Below are 23,356 nucleotides of genomic sequence, written 5' to 3' on the forward strand. Positions count from 1 at the left end.
ACTAAGTTCTAGATCAGTCTGCTACAAGATCTCGCGCATCTAAAACATTTCATATAAAACTGCTAGACTAGGTGGTTTGCTGACCTAACTAACTCAGTTCAATAATTGTTGTAGCCTCAGTGACATCAACAAACCTGACACTTCTGCAGCCATCATGGTTTTTCAAGACCATGAACTCATCTAAACATAATACACAGCATGTTGTAAGAGACAGCAGAAAACATGGTACATATGGCAAACTAAATCCATCTTATTCAAATATGCACACTTTTATAGGTTAAAGGTGACCTGCAAATCAATTTGTGAAACTTTTATCAATGTAAACAATACATATTATATTATATGCCCCATTAGCCAGGCTAAGAGAACAGGGGTATCTAGTTTATTCATCTAAATATTTTTCTTCTTAGGCCTTAAGAACTAAGAAGAAACATTAAGAGTGATACCCTTGAAATGGGCCATTGATTTTGTTTTCAAGTGGTACTTACCTGACCCCTTGTAGGCCGGCTCCAAGCTCCAGCAGGATCCCTGGGTGATGTAATATCACCAGCATGGTGCATGCGTGGGTGTTACGTTGGAGCGGGAGCCGGAGTTCCTAGTGGGGCTGGACTTCACAGAACCTAAGAAAAAGAAATAGCAAGCATTTCGGTTACATGCTGAATGCTGTTCTCTGCTTAGCCTGGAGAATGAGAGCATTCAGTACAACCACTGAACTAACGTCGTCAAATTGATTTGCAGACCACCTTTACATAAGTGGCTTTCTGATCATTTGCCACAGATCTCCCTGTCCTTTAACAGAAACAACATGCCTCAAGAGAAACATTTACAGTGCTGTGAGAAGCAGGCTAATCCCACCATTCTTTGGCTGCACTGCCCCTATACATCATGCCAGTGACCCTCCTTCCAGCCTTACATCAAACTCCATTATTTCTGCAAGCATCTCACCTCTTCTCTGATGCTAAATAGTAACACATCTTGCACCAGGACCACACTATGTTTCCAAGCCTGTCTTGATGAGAAAGAGATGAGTGCAAAGCCTCGTGAAAGAACGGGCTTGGAGAATTCTAGCCCCAAATTCTCCTCCCCTTTCAGGTGACCTGGAGAAGATGTATAGTTTTATCCTCTGCATAAAAGGATCCAGATTCATTTTGGGATGCATCTGAGAGTTAAAGGCACTTAAGTATCAAGAAGCCCAGTAACATTAGCATTTTAGAATATATAGAAACAAAGAAAAACATTTCTTTTACTGTCAGAGAGCACAACACGTAAGGTAATACACCACAAGAATTGATGAGCCAGAAACTGCACAGCTGAAGGAGAAAATATACCTTAGCCATCCAGGCAGATTCCCCACCCCCACCCTGAATTACTGTCCATTCAGCTTAAATTCCAAATGGAGTCTGATTCTCGCCCCCCTCCCCACCCCCAAATTCAGCATCTCCCTCCGGGGGCACATGAAAATTCACAAGGTATGTCTCAAGATGTCCAAGATACCCTGTAAGAACCACAGAAAGCTGAAGAGGTCTTCCCTCATACTCCTACAGTGAAAACAGGAAAAAATCCAGCTTTTCCAACCACTGAAATCACCTTAAAAAGTTGCAAGCTCAATATTCAGTACAACCCATTCTATACATACCACCCCATCTCACAAATATTCATCAACAGTACCATCTGGACTACAATATCTGCACCTGCAGACTGTGTCCCCTGTCAAGCAAATATAAGAAAACCAATAAAGCACATTCCAGCTACGCTACTCCTACTGCAACGTGTTGTGTGAGCTCCTGCTCAGTGACAGCGTCATTTACAACTGTAGCATTTCACGGAAATTTATATTCTTCTCAGTAACCAACCAATACAGAGGTCTAAACTGAAAGTTGAGACTTAACAGACATTGGTGTCAAAAGCAAGACAACAGTACAAAAGTACTGGCTTTTTTTTTTTTAATCACATCCCTGCTGGGCACAGATCTTCCACAATATTAGAATCTTCCTTGAATTTTGAATTGAGACATGAGTTGCTAGCTGGCTAGTGCACAATACTCTAAATTCAGACGTCTGTCAAACCAACAGGGATATTATTGTCATAGGCAGAACCAGGTCTGGCTACCATTGTCAGCAAAGCAGACCTGGAGAAATACTGCAAGAGATATTTTTTTATTCCTACATTTAATAAACAGCGAGATATTTGCCTGCAATCTAAGACATATGTTGCTGGGGTAACAGAAACTCCTGAAGTTACTGGTGGTAGCAGCAGCAATCTGAACATATGACCACCAGGTTGCCACATTCTCCAGCCACGCATCTCACAGCATCTTCAGGAAGACAGCAAGCCCTGATCTGACACACTACTGATGACAACTTCTGTCAGAAAAGTAACAGCTTGAGGAGCACTTGAGAAGTTTCTGTTTAATCTGCCCCTGCCCCATTCTTGAGCCACTTCCACGCATACACCAGCACAGCTGTGTACAGAGCAACACAGCACTCCATGCTGGACAAGAGAACGGCTATTTTAACACTGCCCTGTATCCTGACCCAGGTTATCATCTAGTTCCACAATTACATCAACCCAGCTAAGGTGCAGTAACAAATGCCGAGTGTTACTCACCAAGCACTTAGGATAAGCATAAGCTATGTTTTCATGAAAAAAACAAAAAGAAACAAGAGCAGGAAATTTTAAGAACACAAAACCAGTTAGGCTAGAAGGAACAAGTTAACCAGAGAACACAGGAGTGAATTGGGCTGTTCCTGCTCTGGTTTTGGAGAAGAGTCTCACAAAGAGAGCGTGCACTGCAGTGCCTGGGTCCAGCCCAAGATGGGTAGCAGTGGTAGGTGCAAGTCAGAGCAGCATCTGCTTCTCATCAAAAAGAGCAAGCAGGCAACCCAAGAAAGGTCCCAGCACTGAAGGAAAATGTACAAGGGCCAGTGCGACAGCTACAGGTGCCGGGGTGGGGTTCTGTGCAGGAGTCCTCTCCAGCAGGTATAAAATCATTATTTCTGCAAAAAGCAGAAGGCAGAGATGCACCTCTATGGCTACAAGTACATTCCCCAGTAGAAAACAAGTTTTTAAGCCTGCAGGACAAAAATATTCACATTACTTTGGAAGTTATGCACTTTTTTAGCAATTATGTACCAAGTCCAAACAGACAATATTACCCCTCCAAAAGCAACTCAGATAATTCTCACAGTCTTAAACATTAAGATTTAGAAAGCCTGAAAACTTACACATGACAGTTTCAACTTACTGAAGAGTTTTAAATCACAGAGATCTCAAGAACTCCTCAGATCACGGGCTAAATGCAAAGAAAAACAAAAAACACTTCCTGCAAGGAAAAACTAAAGAAAATCATGATTTCTTAAAAGCATACTAGAAACACACAACACATGGAGTAAAAAAACAAAACAAAACACAACAAAAAAAAAAAGCCTTCAGCATATCGTTAATGTCATCATTTTGCAAGAGCCCAGTGAACCAAAAGCCTAGCACAGCTAGTCTTAAATCCAACCAATTTCTTTCAGTGACAATTTTCAAAGTTTACGCCAGTGCCCTTTGTACCTGTCTTAACACAGAACTGATGTACTGTTAATCCCTCCTATCTCACTAGCTTCAGTAAATACAAGACCTTAGCAGACAGAAACAGAGTGGAATTTAAGAACCTTCACACTACTATTACCATTTCTTGAATGATTTAATTAAATCTTAGAACACCTAAGAGCAGACTTTTTATAACATAAACAGATTGTCCATGATAGAAGTAATTATGCATTTCCGTTTAAATAAAAAGTTTTGCTCTGTATGAACAACTGTTTCTCTGTTGTGTTTTTGAGACAAGACTTCATTTCCATAGAAGAATGGCTGGTTTTCAGCTGTAGGTTAGAATATTACTTTACATATCTTTTTTCTGGCAGCATCACCCATTAAAGGGAGTTCCTATGAGCAACTTTCTCCTAATTCTTGCCCTCGTGCCTGGCTGCTTGCTCTTGCCCCACAGTGCTGAAAACATCTTCGAGAATTTACATGGAGAAACAGGAGTAGCAAAACTTCCTCCTGCTACCTGTCCTCTTCCTTGGAGGGTTATTTTTAACCCAGGTCAGTTCACTCACTATGAGTATGACTCACAGCATCATCTCATTTACAGTTGCACCTGCGCGTAAAAGAAAGTGTGACTGCAAAGGAAAAAACACGTGGAGCTGCAGTTCAGCTAGCTAATGCTTCCTCGCAGCCCAGAGCAGAGCTAATTCACACACAGTTCTGGAGGGATATGCAACATGTTATTTCTGAAGGCAAGTGGGGTATTTTTGTAATTACTGTTGTAATATCACACTACTTGTTTTTTGAACGTTTTACTAGTTTTGGAGACAGATTCACTTACAATCTAACCCTTTACAATACCCTCAGAAAACAGATTTCACAGAAGCCAAATGTCCTTCCCAGGCATCCTAACTGGCCACACCTTTAGCTGCAACTGAAGAAAACAACAGGACAAGAACTTTCAGAAAAACTCAGACATGACATCTCAGCAATGAGGTCACGACAGACAACATGACAGAATAGCACCAAACAGTATGTCACAGCATCCCACTCAGTGGGATGTTCATACTGCACCAGAGTATGTTAGTGCAGGACTTCACACTGGCACAATAATTTTATGGAAGCAACATCCTTGCACTGGAACATTCTCACATGAGGAAGACTCGACTTGTGATGAAGGGCTGCATTTGACTTCACAAGCCCCAGGTTCAGTTGCAAGCCTCAAAGTCCATTTTGCACTTCATGCACAATATTTTTCATTTGCCAGCTGCAATAAAGGAACACTACTTTTGCTCTCCTCACCAGATTTCACAGATGAGTGGAGACATCTCATCCACCACACATACATAAAACATCAAGCACAACCAAATCTTCAGCTTCACTGAAGATCCTTACAACCATAGTTAAGACACAAATAGTGTAAGCACCAGTCAAGAGTCTATCAAGAACCTCCAGTCATGGTTAGCTGGGTGCTATAACAACTATGTTGGGTGTTAGGAGAGGCAGTGTGCAACAGCTTAGACTTCATGCTATCCTAATAACGGCTCCAAGGCTTTTGGATGATTTGGAGCATAAGAACAGTATGCTTGAACCTGCCTAAAAATGCCAGTGAAAGTGTAATTGTAATCCAGACATAGATTATCATATCTGAAATAGGCTTATAGAAAGTTCTAAACTGCAGAACACAGACCAAACAAAAAGTTCATTATTACTTCCTTTGTATTAGGAAAACACCTACTAAACCCTGCACATGCTAATCTACTGCTAGGAGAAGAGCTGCATTACTGCTAAATCATGCAAAAGGTCGACAGGAAGGCTTAAGGTTTTTTTGGGGGGGTGGGGGGGAATTAAAAATTTGGGGTTTATATCCTGAAACCAAAGCAAATGTTTTGTGGTATTCTTCACATCATGGCATCTTCCCACTTTACTCACACAAAGATGTCGTCTTTTGGCATGATATGATTTAAACCTTCATCCATTTGGAAGATTTTGTGGAATCGATGATTATACACTTCTGTCACCACCATCTAGAACAGCAAGTGATATTTGCAAAGAGATTATAATAAAAGCTTACATTAATTTAGGCAAACTAACTTTATATTCAAGTAACAGTTTACTCCTATTCTTTATCAGAATTTTCAGCAGTTTTCTATAACAGCATCCAGCAGCTAATCAGCTGCATTTGTTAAGATGGATCAGGAAAACAAAGCAAGTAACAGACTGATTTTACAGAGGTACTAAGGAGATGCAATTCCAACAGCTGTAGGTCAGCCTGGTGGAAACAGCAGCACAGATCCCAGCATCAAAGTGGCAACAGGCTAGGACTTCAGGCATGGATCACTCACATCTATAATTAACTGAAATAAATTGAAGTGCTACACTGGCATCCTGAAAATACCCCACCAACTACAAAACCATTCCCTCTGGAAAAGCTCACCTGATCCCTTTGTTATTAAAAGCATGCCCAAGAAGAGGTGGACCCAAAACAAGACATTGAACATCTCTCAGCACTAAGAAACTACACTATCTGAAATGTTGGGGGTGGGGGCTAGCTTTCTGCCCCTGCTCTTAAACCTCTCTACTGCAACAGAAGTATTAGAATGAAGACAGATTGTTCCATGCATCTTTTTATTTTACAGTCAAAGAACAGCATTCAAACTTGTTAGGCATTTGTCTCAATTCCATTAAGTTCAGCTTATCACCCATCTAAAAGCTAAGCCACCAAAATGCTTGAAGAACAACAAACATTTCTCAAAATTACTGTGCTGCATTTATCCTTACGTTTTCTGCACGAACACCAGAGAGTTTGAAGAGCGATTCACACAGATCCAAGATGGCCCCCATCATCGGCACCACAACCCGGTACTAGAAACAAAGATACATCATGCTTACACCAGGCAAAATAAATGCATGCAAGGCAGAGAGCAAGAAAATAGAAAGAAAACCTTTAATTTATAGGAGTTCTGCTGAAGGTCATAGCCACACATTTCAAAGTCATCTGGATCTCAGCTCTACCTTACAAAGCAGGGATTTTTAGGGAATGAGACAGCCTTAAACAGTTAGCCTTTTACTTTGATCAGGCTCAGGAGCAGCAAAACCCACCAAAAAAAAAAGTCACCAGACACAGCAGCTTGCTCAGAACATAAAATTGGTGTTTCTTTATGTGATTAAAAACATCCTAGAGCCATTCCCCCCAGTGCCTCTGGAGGTCAAGTCAGAAGTCTTGACAGAGAGGAAGGCAAATGCATGTGTGGACTGCATATGAGGATGGACCCTCCTGAGCAGATCAGACCACTTAAACCTTCATTTGATGGGCAATGTCATTGATACAGGCTGTAGTTTACTTTTTTAAGAGTTCTGTTCTGGACATGCCCTCAGACTGAAACAAATCCCCAGAGCTCACCCAGAATAGGACACACCATGTATTATATGGCACTGGGGCTGGCTGGGAGGGAGTTACTTTCCTTATATCACCCTGTACGTATGGTGCCATGTTTTGGATTTGTGGCTAAAACAGTGTTGATATCACATTGATGTTTTAGTAGTTGCTGAGCAGGGCTTGTGCAGCATCAAGGCTTTCTCTCTGTCCCCACTATGCCCCATCAGCATGTAGGCTGGAGGTGGGCAAGAAGTTGGAAGGGAACACAGCCCAGGACAGCTGTTCTGAACTCCCAAAAGGGCTACTCCATACTATATTATGTAATGCTCAGCAATAAAAAATGTGGTAGAGAAAGACAGGGTGTTTTTTTGCTTCCAAGGTTACTGCTCAGACACTGGCTGGGCATATTCTGCTCATGGGAAGTGGCAAGTGATTTCCTTTGCATCATTTGTGTCATTGTCCCCACCTCCACACTCTTCCTTCACCTATTAAACCATCTTTATCTCAACCCACACGTTCTCTTGCTTTTGTTCTTTCTAGTCTCTCCTCATTCCTGCAGGGAAGAGGGCTGGGGTCAGTGAGCAAGAGGCTGTGGGGGTGCTTGGCTGCTGGCCTGGGTCAATGCATCACTTCTTGTAGCTTAATGTATGAGGGGCACAGTCAAGAAACCTTTCATATTCCTAAGAAGAAATACGTTGTAAGTCAGTGGGAATGATCTAACACAGATGCTAAACATATGATAATCCATTGGTTCCACTTCCAGTGCTCTGAACACTTCCCTGAAGACAGACTTGTGAGCTTTTAACACAGCTAAGTGACCTTCTGCAACCAGGAATGTGCATGGATGCAAGAATACTGGTGCACTAGAACACAAACATTTACAGTTTGGTTTAACCTAGCATCCTTCCTCCATCAAGGAATCAGTACTGTATGTTTTAAAAAAGGATTCAAAGGCACTGTAAGTTATAGATAGGCACACACTCAAGAGAGAATTATGTGGAACATACTTGCATTGACTAAAAGGAGTTATGTATCAATATTCACCACTATCTTCTCAGTTATACTATCCGCCTGCATATTCCACCATGGCCATCAGAGGCTTTCAATGCACTTTCTCTTAGCACAACCCACATGGCAGAGACACAATTCCTCCTTATGTCACACACCAGAGGGGAGTAGTGGTGTATACATCTGGCTTCCCAACTGGGAGGTCACAAAACGCAAAGAATTGCTCACATGGAGACCGAAGGTGGGATGTAGAACATGCAAGTGTCCAACTCATCTAAAATAGCTCCAGGTAGCCGAAGTTCTGTTAATCTTTATTCCTTAAAGTAGAATAATTTATCCTTTCAGTCTCTGTGCTATTGGTAATCATGCTTGTTTTCTCAATGAATCCCTTCTCTGTTCTTGCCCTTTATAAAGTCTTGGTGACAAGTGTAGCTGTCCTTGATTTCACAGTTGTACAAAAAGCAGAATGAAAATTTATTGTCAATTCAGCATAAATCCTTCTCCACTGTACCTACCACACCCCTCAAACTAACAGCATACATGCAAAGCACAAGTTTTATCATCTGCAGTTATCATCCACAGCACACGCAAATATTGCCATTCAGTGCCTCCAAAACTGCATCAGGGCATCTAATCACTCTGCCTGGGCCTCCCAGACCTTGTGCTTCTCTTGACGTGCGCGGCAAGCACAAGATTACTTTAGGTATGTGTGTGCCCACCCACAGGCCCACCTGAAAATAAAGGGGGAGGGGGGAGGTTAAAAAATCAGACTATCTTAGAATCGAGCAGGCTTTAAAAGCAATCAAATAATTTTTCAGTTTTGCAAAAATTGTTTTTCATTTCTGTTTGAAATTCAGAGGCCTTACCCATTTAGATAAGTTTCACCTTTGCGTTTTCCAAGGTAACACAAGGTAAACATGACAATGCAAACACTTTACTGCTTTCAGGGAGCAGTACATCACACAGATAATCTTATCACAGGAACAGGTAAGCCACTTCCAGCTGACCAATGACCCTAGTCTCACAAACCAAGATTTTACAAAGCCACCTGATTTCATGTGTTCAGTTCCCAGCTTTTACATTTAAAAAACCCACCCTACTTCACTCAAAGGTGGAAATCAGCATCCTTTATATCACTTGAAAATTCTCAACTTTAAAACCTAAGAGAAAGACTCAGATGACTTAAAAGAAATCTGTGTCTTCAACATGCCTCACCTGGACAGGTCTACGCCGTGGGTCTGCATACACCAGGGTAACTTCCATGAGACGATCTCTCCTCAAGGGCAGTGGAAGCGTTAAGTAACAGAAGGGATCAAAGGTCACAGAAACTTTGGAGCATTTGGGACAAACAAGGGTAGATTTGAAAAGACCATGAAAAATATCCACAATGATAGAATCATTCCTCAGCCTATGATTCTCCCAGGCCTCTTTTGCCACCTCCTATAAAAAGAAAAAAATATTAAAAGTTATTTCTCACCAACACTTCCATAGCATGGCAAGCGTAGGGATCAAAGAAATCTCAGAAAATTGATACTGATGGGTAAATTTCACGGGGGGGGGGGGGTGGTGGTGGTGTCTACCAGTGTGTCCAGCCTAACACACTGGGATTTCTTCTCAGGTAAACTAAGGCCTTGCATCAAGTCAAACGTAATACATCTACTTTAGCCAAGTGACTTGGTCAGGTATTCCCTGGTACACACAATGCCAGAAGCATGAATGGAGCCGAGGGAACAGTAACAGGGTTACAGGCTACATTCCACTCTCCTCTATGAGGAATTGACCTTGCTGCACCCTGCTTTTGAAAGATAAGTGCAGTTACAGCTTCTCCAAAAAAGAGGTTGAGGTTTTTTGTTCATGGAAAATGATGATCCATGCCTCAGAAAAAGTATAAAAGGAGACAAATTACAATCTGTTGAAGACTTTCACAGGACAACTTATAAACGCCTTACCTAAGGGCATCCAGTAACTGGCATTTGTCTATTCAATGCAACCAGAGGCTATTCTTTGCATGAGACAGTTTATAGTAAAATACTGCATATTTTATATATATATCTCTAAAGTAAAATAAGTGCCATATATACACACACACTGCAACGCTACTGTGACTAACCAGGATGCTGAGATGGGAACAAAGTCATTAGCTCCAACAACCATGTAAGAGATTTTTATAATACTGAACTAAATTAGATTTGGGATCATATATATGAATATGATTTATGCAACAGCAACGCTGCTCACAAGGCCTAGAGGATTGTTCTCAGCCTTCTCCCCTGTAAAGACCCACCCGAGGCTGGTCTAAAACCCAGTCAAAGCTAATCAGTGCAGACAGTTTCAACAAAAGATAATTGATCAACTGGAAACAGGTGTATATTAAAATACAAAGAAACTAATGTCTTAGAATTGTTTAAATTTAGTTGAGCCTATAATAGTACACCTTGAAGTTTTTCTCAATATTGTATAGGATGGGATTAGCAGAAAGGAGCGATTGTGAAGATAGCGACCCAGAGACAAGACGAACCTGAAACTGAAACAGGAATTGGAACCAGAATATAGATTCGTTCAGGATTTACAAGCTGTAAACAAGCAAATGATTTCACCACATCCTGTGGTTCCTGACCTGAATCTAATTCTTACTCAAATACCAGTATGGGCACAATATTATACTGTTTCAGATTTAACTGGTGCATTTTTTAGCATACCTATTGCTGAAAGGAGTCAGTTGATATTTGCTTTTACATGGCAAAGGAAACAGAATGACAGAATGGTAGGGGTTGGAAGGGACCCCTGGAGATCATCTCATCCAACTCCCCTGCTTGAGCAGGGACACCTAGAGCAAGGGGCACAGGACCACATTCAGGCAGGTTTTGAATGTCTCCAGGGAAGGGGACTCCACAACCTCCCTGGGCAGCTTGTTCCACTGCTCTGCCACCCTCACAGAAACAATTAACTTGGACCTGATTGCCCCAAGGATTTACTACCTCACCCACTATTTTTTCCCAAATTTTGAAAAATGATTTAAAGGATTTGGAATTTGTAGGACGGACTGTCTTGATTCAATACGTCAATGATTTACTAATGGCAAGTCGTACTAAAGATGAATGTATGTGGGTCACTGAATATCTGTGCATACAGCTGGCAAAAAAGGTCATCGTGCATCTCCATCCAAGTTATAACTCTATCAGCAACAAGTAAAATATCTTGGGTTTATTCTTAAACGAGGAGAGAGGGAGATAGACCCTGAAAGAATAAAGACAGTACAGGAAATACCCAGACCTGTAACTAAGAAACAGTTAAGGGGATTTTTAGGTCAGGTTGGATTCTGCAGACCGTGGATCCCTGGGTTTAGTGAAGTCGCTAAGCCACCTCACAAAGCAACAAAAAACCAGGAAACAGACCCAGTATAATGGAGCCCTGAGAGGGAGAAAGCATTTCGAATCCTGAAGGAAGCTCTATTAAAAGCCCCAGCTTTAGGGATTCCAGATTATACAAAACCTTTTAAATTTTACTGTACTGAAAAGAAGGGAACAGCAAAGGGAATTTTAACTCAAACTTTAGGTCCTCATGAAAGACCTGTAGCGTATTATTCTTGCACCCTAAATGCAGTAATTAAAGGAATCCCATTCTGCATCCGGGGTATAGCAGCTGCTGCTGAGTTAGTAGAAAAGACTCGAACCATAGTTTTGGGATATCCCCTTACAGTATGTGTGACGCATGAAGTGGAAATTCTCCTAAAACAATATGCAGAGAAAGCACTCTCTCCTCAAAGAGCACATAAATATGAACTGATACTTACTTGCTGACAATTTAAAACTAGAAAGATGTAATACTTTGAAACCTGCTATCTTAATGCCACTACCCACAGATGGTGAAAGAGATCACCACGTCTGTGTGCAAGTGATAAATGCCACCAGCAAGCTGCGAGACAACTTAACTGATCAACCGTTAGATAATCTGGACTTGAACCTTTTCACAGATGGATCATCGTATTATGAAGATGGACAGAGGTGTACCAGATATGCTGTTACCACAGAAAAAAGGGTGTTATTGGCAGGACCGCCCAAGGAGGAGAAATATGTGCTCTGAGGCAGCACAATACGCCATCGGACTGCATGCTAACCTTTGTCATGCTACAGGTATGCCATGGAAGGAATGGGGATTCCTCACTTCCTCAGGTAAAACCACTGCGCACGGAAAACATAAAAGACCTACTGGAAGCGATACAATTGTCTTCTGAATTAGCCATTGTATACATAAAAGGTCATACTAATAAGCAAGACGAAATATCAAAAGGAAATGCTCTGCTGACCAGGCAGCAAAGGCTGCCACTCGACAAGTTATCTTTATTATGGCTTTAACTCCAAAAGATGAATGAAACAATGAGTTACCTGAGATAGAAAAGCTGTATGAAGAACTCCTGGAGTAAGAAAAACAGTTGGGGAAGAAACTCAGAGCGCAGTTGATGGAAGGCAGTGGATTTTAGGAGAAAAACCATTACTCCCCTAAAAGGTATGTTACTGATTACGCATTGGCATAATGAAAAGACATATGGGGGCCCTGAAAGTATTGCATTAAAGATTCAGAGACTATGGGCAGCTCCTGGAATTTATGCAGTAGCTAAACGAATCTGTGAGGGCTGCCGGTTGTTTAAGAATATGCACCTTTGGGAAAGCGGCCTCCATCAATGTATCCTTTTCAAAAACTTCGAATTGATTATGCAGAGGTGCCCAAAACTACAGGACTCGCATATATGCTTGTTACTGTTGATCAATTATCTGGGTGGGTTGAAGCCTTTCCCGCTTGGAAAAATGACTCAAAAGTGGTTGTTAAAGCTCTTTTAAAAGAAATTATTCCTAGATATGGGGTACCCCAAAATAATTGATAGAGAAATAATTCTGATAGACGAGCATATTCTACAGCTGCAATTCTAATGCAGATATACCATTTTTTAGGAATTCCAATACAACTACCTACACTGTATCATCCATAAGCCTCAGGTCAGGTAGAAAGGATGAATAGGACAATTAAGGAAAAGTTAGTGAAAGTTTGTAAACATACAGGATTAAAGTGGCCAGAAGCACTAAATTTAGTACTTTGGGACATCAGAAATACTCCTAGACAACCTACAGGAGTTTCACCTTCAGAGGTTTTGTTTGGGAGAATTCTAGCTGTTCCAGTAACATATGTTCCAGCAAAGACAAGTTTATTGAATGGAGATGAACAGATAACAATATTTATTGTATTTGCCTAACTCTTTTCATGAGAATTCATGCTTATTGGTACCAGGGAGTAACTCCTGAGATACAGGTATGTAATATACAACCAGGAGATAAACTTTATGTTAAGAATTTTAAAAGGAAAAACAGGTGTGAGCCTAAATGGGAAGGACCTTATGTAGTACTATTAACTTCTTTTTATGCTGTTAAGGTACAGGAGAAAGAGACCTGAATTCATCATTCCTATGTATGCAAAGACACCACAACAGAATGAAGAATTATATTAGTAACTGGATCTTTATTTGTTTTCAATTGTCCCAGACCGACACCTTGTGGTAAAAATTTATCTGACAATACAAAGACTCAGTGACAAATACCACTGTGATAAAATCTAGTAATCATACTTGTCACGAACTTCACAAAAGGTTTGGTTATCAGACCCAATCAGAGTGTTGTAGTTTCTAAAGCTATTGAAATCAAATTGAATCACTCTTCTAACCTTTCAGCTGTTGTTAAATTTTGTGTTACTGTCAGTTTTATTCGTGATGATGTTTGGGGATACCTTGGAGGATATTCAAAATGGAAAGTCCGGAACCCTTATTCATACCATATACACATCAGGGAATCACTGACTGGAAGGGGAACACAGCGTTTAAATCATCACTTGTGGAGATTTGGTAACAAAGCCCATGGCAGACTTAATTATGGAAAAGAATGATGTTGTTTTGATTTATACCCATCCAATCCAGTTTTTACAGTTACTTACCAAATTTGGAAATACAGGCCTTGGCAATGGGGTACAAAATTCTATGGTCTTGGGACATCAAACACCTATAAATATATGCCTAAATATGCAGATCTAATAAAGCCAAGGAAGACTAGAAGTATCAAAAACATTGATAAGAAAAATCCATGGGCAGTAAACACTCATGTATCTTTAATGAAGTCCTTTCCAGGAAATCTTAATTTGACCGAGTGTCAGATCTGTGTAAACCCTCCAAAAATCAGTAAAGCCAGGATTTAGATTAATTGGGATTCCAATTCCAAAAACTTCAGATTGGAAAATATTTTGGGATAATACAACTTTTTCTGAGGGATACGAAGAACAAATATGGGATATATATCTACCTAAATTGGATTATTATTCTTATGTTCAATGTGTGCAAATATGTTACCCTTTGGTTGAAAAGAACTGAGAATTTTGCAGAAATCATACTTTTGTAGGAAATTGGACAAAGTGTAATGGAACAACAACAATGCAGTCTCAATTAGACCTCAGTTGGACTGGACCTAAATTGGGAATATTTTGGCTTTGTGGAAAAAAGTCATATAAAACCTTACAACCACGATGGGGCGGTATATGTACCCTGGGATTGTTATCTACTGATTTAGAACTAACTTTTTCCCAAAACGATAAAAGCTCCAATCTGGCACCAAACCTTTTTAACACGTACCAAACGAACAAACAACCTCTTAATTGATCGACCCTCGAAGTTTTTCCTTTGTGAGATCACTTATACCTGGATTAGGAGTAAGTGAACTGGAAAAAGCTATCCTAAATGCTTCTGGAGAAACTGAAAAATTAGCGAATTACACAGCACACAGACTCACAACTTTACAAACAGAAATAACTGAGCTCTCAAAAATAACCCTCCAAAATTGTATGGTATTAGATGTAATTCTAGCTTCACAAGGAGGGGTTTGTACAATATTGAATGTTAGTCGTTGTATGTATGTAGATCATTCTGGAGAACTACTGAGTGATGTTCCTAAACTTTGGGAAGTTCTACTATGCAACAAATAGATGATACATCTTAGGGTTTTTCAGAGACTTTTTCATGGTTAACCTCCTGGTTCCCTGATCTGTCTGCATGGTTGAAGTGTATTGTGATTATTATTGTGATTATTTTTGAATTAGTGTGTGGGATCATATTATTAAAATGATGTACTACCTATTTTACTGGTTTGTTGACAAAATTATGAGAGGCTGTCTATGAACATATTAATCATCAGTAATCATTAATTGCAGGTATGCAATAAAAACAAAAGGAGGGGATTGTAAGAGATTTTTATAATACTGAACTAAATTAGATTTGGGATCATATATATGAATATGATTTATGCAACAGCAACGCTGCTCACAAGGCCTAGAGGATTGTTCTCAGCCTTCTCCCCTGTAAAGACCCACCCGAGGCTGGTCTAAAACCCAGTCAAAGCTAATCAGTGCAGACAGTTTCAACAAAAGATAATTGATCAACTGGAAACAGGTGTATATTAAAATACAAAGAAACTAATGTCTTAGAATTGTTTAAATTTAGTTGAGCCTATAATAGTACACCTTGAAGTTTTTCTCAATATTGTATAGGATGGGATTAGCAGAAAGGAGCGATTGTGAAGATAGCGACCCAGAGACAAGATGAACCTGAAACTGAAACAGGAATTGGAACCAGAGAAGAGGAATTCAGCTGAGTCCAGGAATATTATAGACTTTAATAATTGATGAGTTTCAAGAACTAGAATGCCAGATGAAAGTTTGCAAAGATGTCGGACTTCAAGTAATAGATGAAGTAATGGGACATAAATGGTATATAAGCTGTATGATTTTTTTGGATGATTGCCACTCACTGAGATGATGGCCCAGCTCTGAGTTGTGAATAAAGCAAACTTAGTGATACCCACGTCTGGTCTATTTATCCTTTAACAAACCACAGCGATATGGATGCAAGGCAGAAACGTGTGCATCTCCTACATCAGGGAAAGGGAAGTACATAAAAGGATGCTGGTCATCCTTTGCACCCCACAATTAACAGCAATCCTTGGAGAGGAAAAAAAAAAAGATTAAATACACTACTTCTTGTGGTGTTGTCATATACACTGTATTATGCAAGAAAAGGTAAAAGACATGAGGTTATTGCCAGTTAAGATGAAAAACAAAAATAATTATTGTATCTATCTTTTAGAGGCTCCTAAAACATTTTTCTGCCCAACATATTTACTCTGGGATCTGCATTTGCCAGCATGTGGCAGCTGTTTGTACTATGACAAGTAGTAAAAGCCTGATCAGGAGAACATGAGTTCATTTAGGGAAAGATGTTTCACTATTACATGTCTCATTTTAATGTGAGCATGGTGTTCGCCAGCTTCACGGGAACAAAGTGTTTGCAAGGTGCTTACGTATCAGTGTTGACTAGAGAAACAGAGGACAGAGAAAACGCAGGAAGAAAAATGAACAGAAGAGGCTTTTCTGGCCTCTGTCAGCAAAATGGCTTAAGAGAATTAGTTTTCTCTATTTAGGTAGAGTGAATAACTGGAGCCCCAAGGGTGTTTAAATTCAAATTTAAATTAAATAAAAAGTAAAGTTGCTTTAATCAGTGTACCAATTTCCATAGTACCAGAAAGGAGGAAAATCAAGTCAATCCTCTTAAGGAGATGCAGGTAGTTCACCAAACACCAAGAATTCATCAAGATCCGTGGTTGTACCAAGTCACTTAAACCCTGGTTCTCTCCTTGTCTTGGCCAGTGCTTTCAAGCACCCTATTCAGCCTGGTTTAAAATTTGGTGCATGGATTACATTCGTCTAGATGCCATGAGGGAATACACATGAGAAGTCTGGTCTAAAAGCTCATTTCATTTGACACTGCTGACTACTAGAAGGACACCAAAAATGGCTGCTTACAACCCCATGCCCAGTGCACGCGTTCAGACCCTTATTTGAGTGGCACCCCTGGCACCTCCATGTGAGAATGCTCCCAGTCCCACCCAAGTCCACATGTAAGTACAATGGCCTGCAAAATCAGCACTCTCCTCAAACTGATGGTAGACAGAGCAGCAGCTACTAGCAAGAGGAAGATGGGCCTGAGCAACCAGGAGGAAAGGTTATGGCAGTAACTACAGCCTACTTTTAGGTAGCTGTTATATCACAAGATCAACTTCCTTCCTTTCCACTGCAGAACCACATCAGTATTTGGCAATAAGCACATCTTCCTGCACACCAGTACAAGAACAAGCATTCTGCTGTAAGGCAGAGCAACAGCTATGTGCCACAAGGCCCAGTGAGCTGGGCCATAAAGCATGACAGGGTTCTCCCTACCCAGGTACACTGCTTTGTAAGGAGGATGTTTGTGCAACCTGTGAGCAAGGAGGCCAGGAAGTGTCACAAAACCCAGACCCCCTCAGAAGCACCACCTGCCGTATCCTCAAGTAAAGGGCACCGTACCGAATCAGGTCTGCCATTGGCATCCTTGAGCTCCAAGTAGGGCTTCTTCTTCACTCTGTTCAAATCCTCATGCAAGCCATCTAGAAGAAAAGCCAAGAGCTCCTGGGAATCTTGCTGCTGGTATCCTGAAAACTGGGGAGCAAATCGGCCAACCTGTGTCTGAAACACAAAGGCAACATTCAGAAAGGGTGAGCATTACCTACATGTAAAAGACAGGAATAAAAACGCTCACACTGGCTTTTGCAGAGATCAACTCCATGCTACCGTATGTTAGCAGCAGACCACAGTGGACTGGATGCTAACACAGCAAGAGTACCAGAATAATTTTCCCCAAGTATTTTCATTTTTTTCCCCCCTAGTGTTGAGAGGTAAGAATGCATTTAGTGCTGTGACACTAGAAATTTAAGTTATCAATATTAATGTAGGAACCTGCAAATTACCAGTACACAAAACTTATCTGCCCAATACAATTTGCAGTTTAATTTCTCTTTCAGAAACCTACAGTTCCCACATGGCAGACTTGCTATAAGGTAGCATCTTGAAGCAGGTGGACTGCAAGACTGAAAATGCTTGCAGAAGATATTACGAACTAAAAAAATTGGTTTAAAAGTAAGACTGAAATCCTCACCACAGTAATCTCTAGCTATTCTAAAAATGTGACACAAAGCTAAGAAACATAACGGCCTGAGTTAGTGAAATGCAGAAACAGTACGCCTAAATCCAGCCTCTTATTTCGTAAGTGTTATCTCGTAACACTGCCATTTAGAGCTCCTGCTTCTAAAACAACAACAGGAAGGGGTTGCACAAGAAAACCAACAATTAGCTGAAGGAGTGGTCAAGTCCTAGTGACCATCACTAGTTTTCTCATAAACACAAAGAGTCCAACAGACTTGCAGAATTATGCTTAGTACATTTTAACCACTCAGGGTGACAACTGCAAGGGAGCCTAAACTGAAGGGCTGTTTGTATTATAAAGACAGTTAACACTGTCACTAAATCAGCAACAATTGTTAGAAAAATCACAAGTAATACTGTACTAGGAAATAAAGACTAATTCCTATTCCAGTCTTAAACAAGAACAGTCTACATTAAGACATTTTAATTGATGTCCACTCCAGATTCACATATTCTGAACAGAAGTTTACAGAACAGCTTTAATAGTGGTGAATGATGTGCTGGCAACTCCAAGCAACAGAAATTAAACATCTTGTTAATTCGTAACTACCCATGACCCTACAGAGGACAGATTTCTGTAGGCCAGGTCTCGAAAGCATATACTCTCAACTCCAAGACCATACCATGCAAAACCTGAACAGCAAAATGATGCACATTTACATTAATATCAGGTCACTGTTATTTCATGCATTTGGGATGTTATTCTTCCTCAGAGTTCTGAGATTGCACTACAAAAGTAAACTCTTAATTACCTTGTTCTGCACTGGAGCATCTTTGCATTAGATTTAAAACAAAAGACATAGTTACAATTTTTCTAGGGGTTCACAGACAACTGCTACATGGCAGTATTTCAGCTGAAAGCAGCTCTTTACACTGAAGCACTGGGAACATTAAAACAATAAATAATGTTATAAACAAGGGATGCATTTTGCTCTCCACTTTAAAATTTAATTTTTTAAATTTATAACTTGCACACCTTTTCTCACTGACTAAGGTTCAGAGCTGCTAATTCATATTACTTTGCCTAGGTTTGTACCAAATATCATTTTGATGCATCTGTAAACAGCTCTCACACTGGAAAGTCATTTACTAAGTAAGGCATTTAACATTAAAGAGCAGGAACCAATTCCAGGGTATGTCACTACTCACTGGCAAGTTCCTCCATGCACCCTGCAAAGCACTTACATAAAATGTGAAACAGCACTGAAACAATTCTGTCATTACTGCTTTCATAACACCAAAATATGTGGACAGCACATTGGCTTTCACTGTTTCTTCTGTCAAAGAGCTATGCTACAAGAACATGGAGTACTTACTTTAAACATACGTGGGGCCACGTGAGACTGTCTCCCAGACCAAATCTGTTTAATGAGGTCTGCATAGGCTTCTGCAATTTCTCCTCTCATCCCCAGTGGATTGCTCTGATTTATTTCAGCTTCATATTTATCTTCCAGGAAATAGTCAGTCAGAGGAGGGGTATTGCTCAGACACTGAAAAAGCATTAAGAAAATTAATTTACCTCACAGGACGATAAACTTGCATGACAATGAAATAACAAACGCAGCTTTCACATCAGAACATATATTAAGCTCTTAAAAAAACTGATGAGACTGAATTTGAGTACATATTATGGGGAAAAAACAAATCTAATGGGAGGGTGGGATACTATAACCACTGCAGCTCAAGAGCATGTTTGAAATAAACAAGAAACACCACCAAATAAGCATTCAAAAGACTAGCAGCTCATGTGGTTTCTCTTTGCAGATGCCACACTGACTTCTCTCCTATACAATGTACTTGCCCACAAGTATGTCTCCCCTCCAGAGCAGTTTCCACTGGTTTATCTAGCTTAAGGCATAAGACTCACTAGTCCACAGCTCCTTAGTTCTCCTTCAGAAGTGTATTTAAAACTGAACTATCGAGCCTTGGGGCAGATCTCTGGATGATATTCTTACATTGCTTATTAACCATAGACAACATTGAAACAATCTGCCAAAGAAATACCAATAGATGTATCTTAACTACCCAAGGATGTTCAAGATACTGAAAAGTTGTAGTGAGGGAGGAGGTGCTATAGAAGACAGCAGCTAAAGTGCCATTCTGTATTTCCTCCTTAAAAAAACTCTCAGAGGAGGAGGAGGTATAACTGCTAATTGTATCCATGAGGTGGTACCTGACATACAGTAACGGCTTCAATATAAAGTTCAAATACCAAATAAATCTCAAGGCTAGTGTTTTAAAAACAACTCTCCCAGGCAAAACATCACTATCACTGCAGTGCACAGCAGAACACAAAAACCAACACCAATCTTTAACAGACACAGCAAATACAAGAGCATGGTGCAGGTTGGATAAACTAATATTGAGACTAGAGTCTATGCTGTGACCAGCAACTGTTATTATGCCAAACCCTTTGTGCCCTGCTTTGGGCACCAAAAAGGACTGTCGTGGTTCAGCCCCAGTCAGCAACTAAACACCACACAACCACTCGCTCACTCCCCCCACCCCTGTGGGATAGGGGAGAGAATCAGAAGAGCAAAAGCAAGAAAACTTGTGGGTTGAGATAAGAACAGTTTAATAATTAAAATAAAATAGTAGTGATGATGATGATTATTATTATTATTACTACGATGATGAAGTAATAAAAAAAGGAAAAGAGGGAAAAGGGGGAAAAAACACAAGCAATACAACCGCTCACCACCCACTGACCGACAATGCCAGTCCCCAAGCTGCAATTGCTGCCTGCCTCCCCTGGCCAGCTCCTCACAGTCAACATACTGGGCATGACATTACATGATAAGGAACATCCCTTTGTCCAGTTTGAATCCACTCTCTTGGCTGTGCCCCCTCCCCTCCTGGCTTCTTGTGCACCTGGCAGAGCATAAGAAGCTAGAAAAGTCCTTGACTAGTGTAAGCACTACCCAGCAACAACTAAACCATCTGTGTGTTATCAACATTATTTCATACTAAGTACAAAGCACAGCACTATACCAGCTACAGTGAAGAAAATTAACTCTATACCAGCTAAAACCACAACAGATGCTACACATATGCCAAACTAAATACAAACTGTTTTTTTTCGATTTGGTTGGGGTTGGTTGGTTTGTTTGTTTTCATTCCAGGTGCAGTCTCCTCACTGAATCACATTAAAACATGCTTTTCTTTCCACAGATTTTAAAAGAGCTGTCTTGCAGAGACTATGGATTATTTAATTCTGAAGAGGGCTTATCCCATTTCTTACCTGTAATGCAGAATTCATGAAGCAGGTATTTCCAAGGTTACTAAGTCCACAGAGTCCAGGTTGTGACAGGGGAGCACTCTCCCTGCAGTTGTAAGAGTTACAGACAAATCCAGAACCTCTGGAACGAAGACAACACAGTGAACTCCACAATGAGTTTATTGATTCTCAATACTGTTTAAGAGTCACATCAAATACAAGTCAAAAGACTGTTTATGAAATTGTTTAACCAGCCTACATGTTTCTGCTGCTTCAGAGTGGCTAATACTGAATACAAGGAATATGAAGTATGTGCTAACTTTGGAAACGTTAATCGTTATACAGTCTATTATTAATTTATGGCTCATAACAATTTCCTCTGTCTACAAGTACACAGCACACTATCCCAATGCAACAAGAGTCTATGTAAGTCTATATGATATATTGTAAAAGCTAATAAGAAAATTATGATCTCTACCTGGTAAGGCTTCTACCACACTGGCAGATGAAGAAAAGAGTATAATCCCTTCCTTCATACCCCCAATCCCCTCAAAATCAGGCAATGCCCTAGTAGTTAGTAAGCTCTCAACATGCGCTACTTTTGCAAGTGAGCAAGGAACAGCAGAACACAGTGGTTTCAAAAGCAAAGTTTCAAAACCAAACAGGTACACAAGAGCTGCACAACTCCTCACAGGGCACCACCACACTCCTTTTCTATACAGGCAAGGATGCATAGGAGTATTCATTCACATGAAGGATGAAGAAACAAAAAGAACATTCCCGCTCTTACCCCCTGCCCAGGTGGGAGCTGTTCAGTCCATAGGAGTTACTGCTATCCCCATTAGTAATGACAGAAGTGGCAGACACTGAGGAATAAGAACTTGCTGATGATTTTGAAGAGGTAGTAAAGTTTCTGCTAGTTGCAGTGCTTGATCTGGGAGAAAGGAAAAAGAAGTAGAAACAGTGCTACTACTTTTTTCACCCCCAGCCCAACCTCCCGCAAAACTCCAAGGACTTGCCACATTACAGTTAGTTCCCACACACAGAATTTACTGTTTTGATCTGTGCAATCACACTTCCAAACACTTGTCTGGAACAGAAACCTCAGACAGAAATATCAGAAGCAGGAGTACCAATTCTTGCTTAAAGCAAAATCTAGGTCCCAGACTGAAATAGGTAGGCAATTTGGATGGCATAAATGACAAGGAAGCAAGCTTTGAGTAAACCACCTTGAAACAAGCAAGAAAAAAATCCGAATCTTAAAACCACAAAACACTTGCCCCATATCAAGTGACAGTCAGTCCTTCCCTACTTGAAACCCAAATCATCCATTCAAACAGAATGTTAATTAGTAAGAAAATAACGAGGGTGGGCACAAAGTTTGTTACTGAGACTAGTTTATACAATTACATTGCTTAGAGGCAAGGCTCACTCCTATGTAGATGCAGTGCGCATGGCAGTCCCCAGCATTTTGAGACTGGAGATATTGAAATGTACGAAAAGAGTTCATAAGCCTCAAGTCTATCCAGTTGTGAATCCCAGGCTATTCCACACTACTATTCTCCTGATCCAGGAAAAAACAGCAGAACGCAATGTTACAAAAGGCCGACAAGGCACTAAAATTCAACCATGTTTTGTCAAAGAGCTTTGGCTCCATAAAGAAAGCAAAACCACAAGATTTTATTACACGAATAAGCTTAAAGAAACTATTTTGATACCAGTTAATTTCTCTGTAGCCAGAGCTAACTGGGAAAAGGTCTGTTCTCTCCATCTTTGCCTGAATAAACAAGCAAAACTGAATGCAAAAAGGTGCAAGACACCAACAGCCACACAACAGTGGCTTATACACCAAAAGCACAGCAGAGTGCCAGCAGAGGACAGCGCTCTCAAGCTTTAGCTTGTTTTTGTATCACTTTTATCATGGCCCTGATTCTGAAATGATACAAACTAAAAATGCATATTGATAGCTCAGATGCTACCAAGAAAATAGCCTTGGCAAACCTCTGGGGAGCAAAAACTAGAAGACAAAGAACAAGCCATAATGGCCAAGACGAGGCAGAACAGCTGGACAGCCAGTTTGAAAATATAATAGTAAAATAAATAAAGAAGAAAACAAG

At 40.4% G+C, this 23,356-nt stretch overlaps 1 protein-coding gene across 4 annotated transcripts in view; it reads right to left on the reverse strand.

The window, feature by feature from the left end:
• Positions 1-23,356, reverse strand: part of USP4 (ubiquitin specific peptidase 4) — a 54,291-nt gene that overhangs the window by 11,436 nt on the left and 19,499 nt on the right. Inside the window, exons 7-14 of one of the 4 annotated variants that reach the window (XR_010373328.1) lie at positions 22,030-22,173; positions 21,264-21,381; positions 19,339-19,512; positions 17,348-17,506; positions 9,134-9,358; positions 6,313-6,396; positions 5,464-5,558; positions 489-620 (exon numbers count right to left, since the gene is read on the reverse strand). Coding sequence is in view for 3 of the 4 variants with exons in the window: in XM_064453903.1 (XP_064309973.1) it covers positions 4,753-4,798; positions 5,464-5,558; positions 6,313-6,396; positions 9,134-9,358; positions 17,348-17,506; positions 19,339-19,512; positions 21,264-21,381; positions 22,030-22,173 (1,045 nt within the window). In the remaining variant the exon portion in view is untranslated. Of the gene's footprint in view, positions 1-488; positions 621-1,411; positions 4,799-5,463; positions 5,559-6,312; positions 6,397-9,133; positions 9,359-17,347; positions 17,507-19,338; positions 19,513-21,263; positions 21,382-22,029; positions 22,174-23,356 lie in introns of those variants that run through there. The other 3 variants (XM_064453903.1, XM_064453901.1, XM_064453902.1) reach the window with 3 other exon arrangements.

The sequence above is a fragment of the Phalacrocorax carbo genome, chromosome 6, assembly GCF_963921805.1.
Source record: "Phalacrocorax carbo chromosome 6, bPhaCar2.1, whole genome shotgun sequence".
NCBI lineage: Eukaryota > Metazoa > Chordata > Aves > Suliformes > Phalacrocoracidae > Phalacrocorax > Phalacrocorax carbo.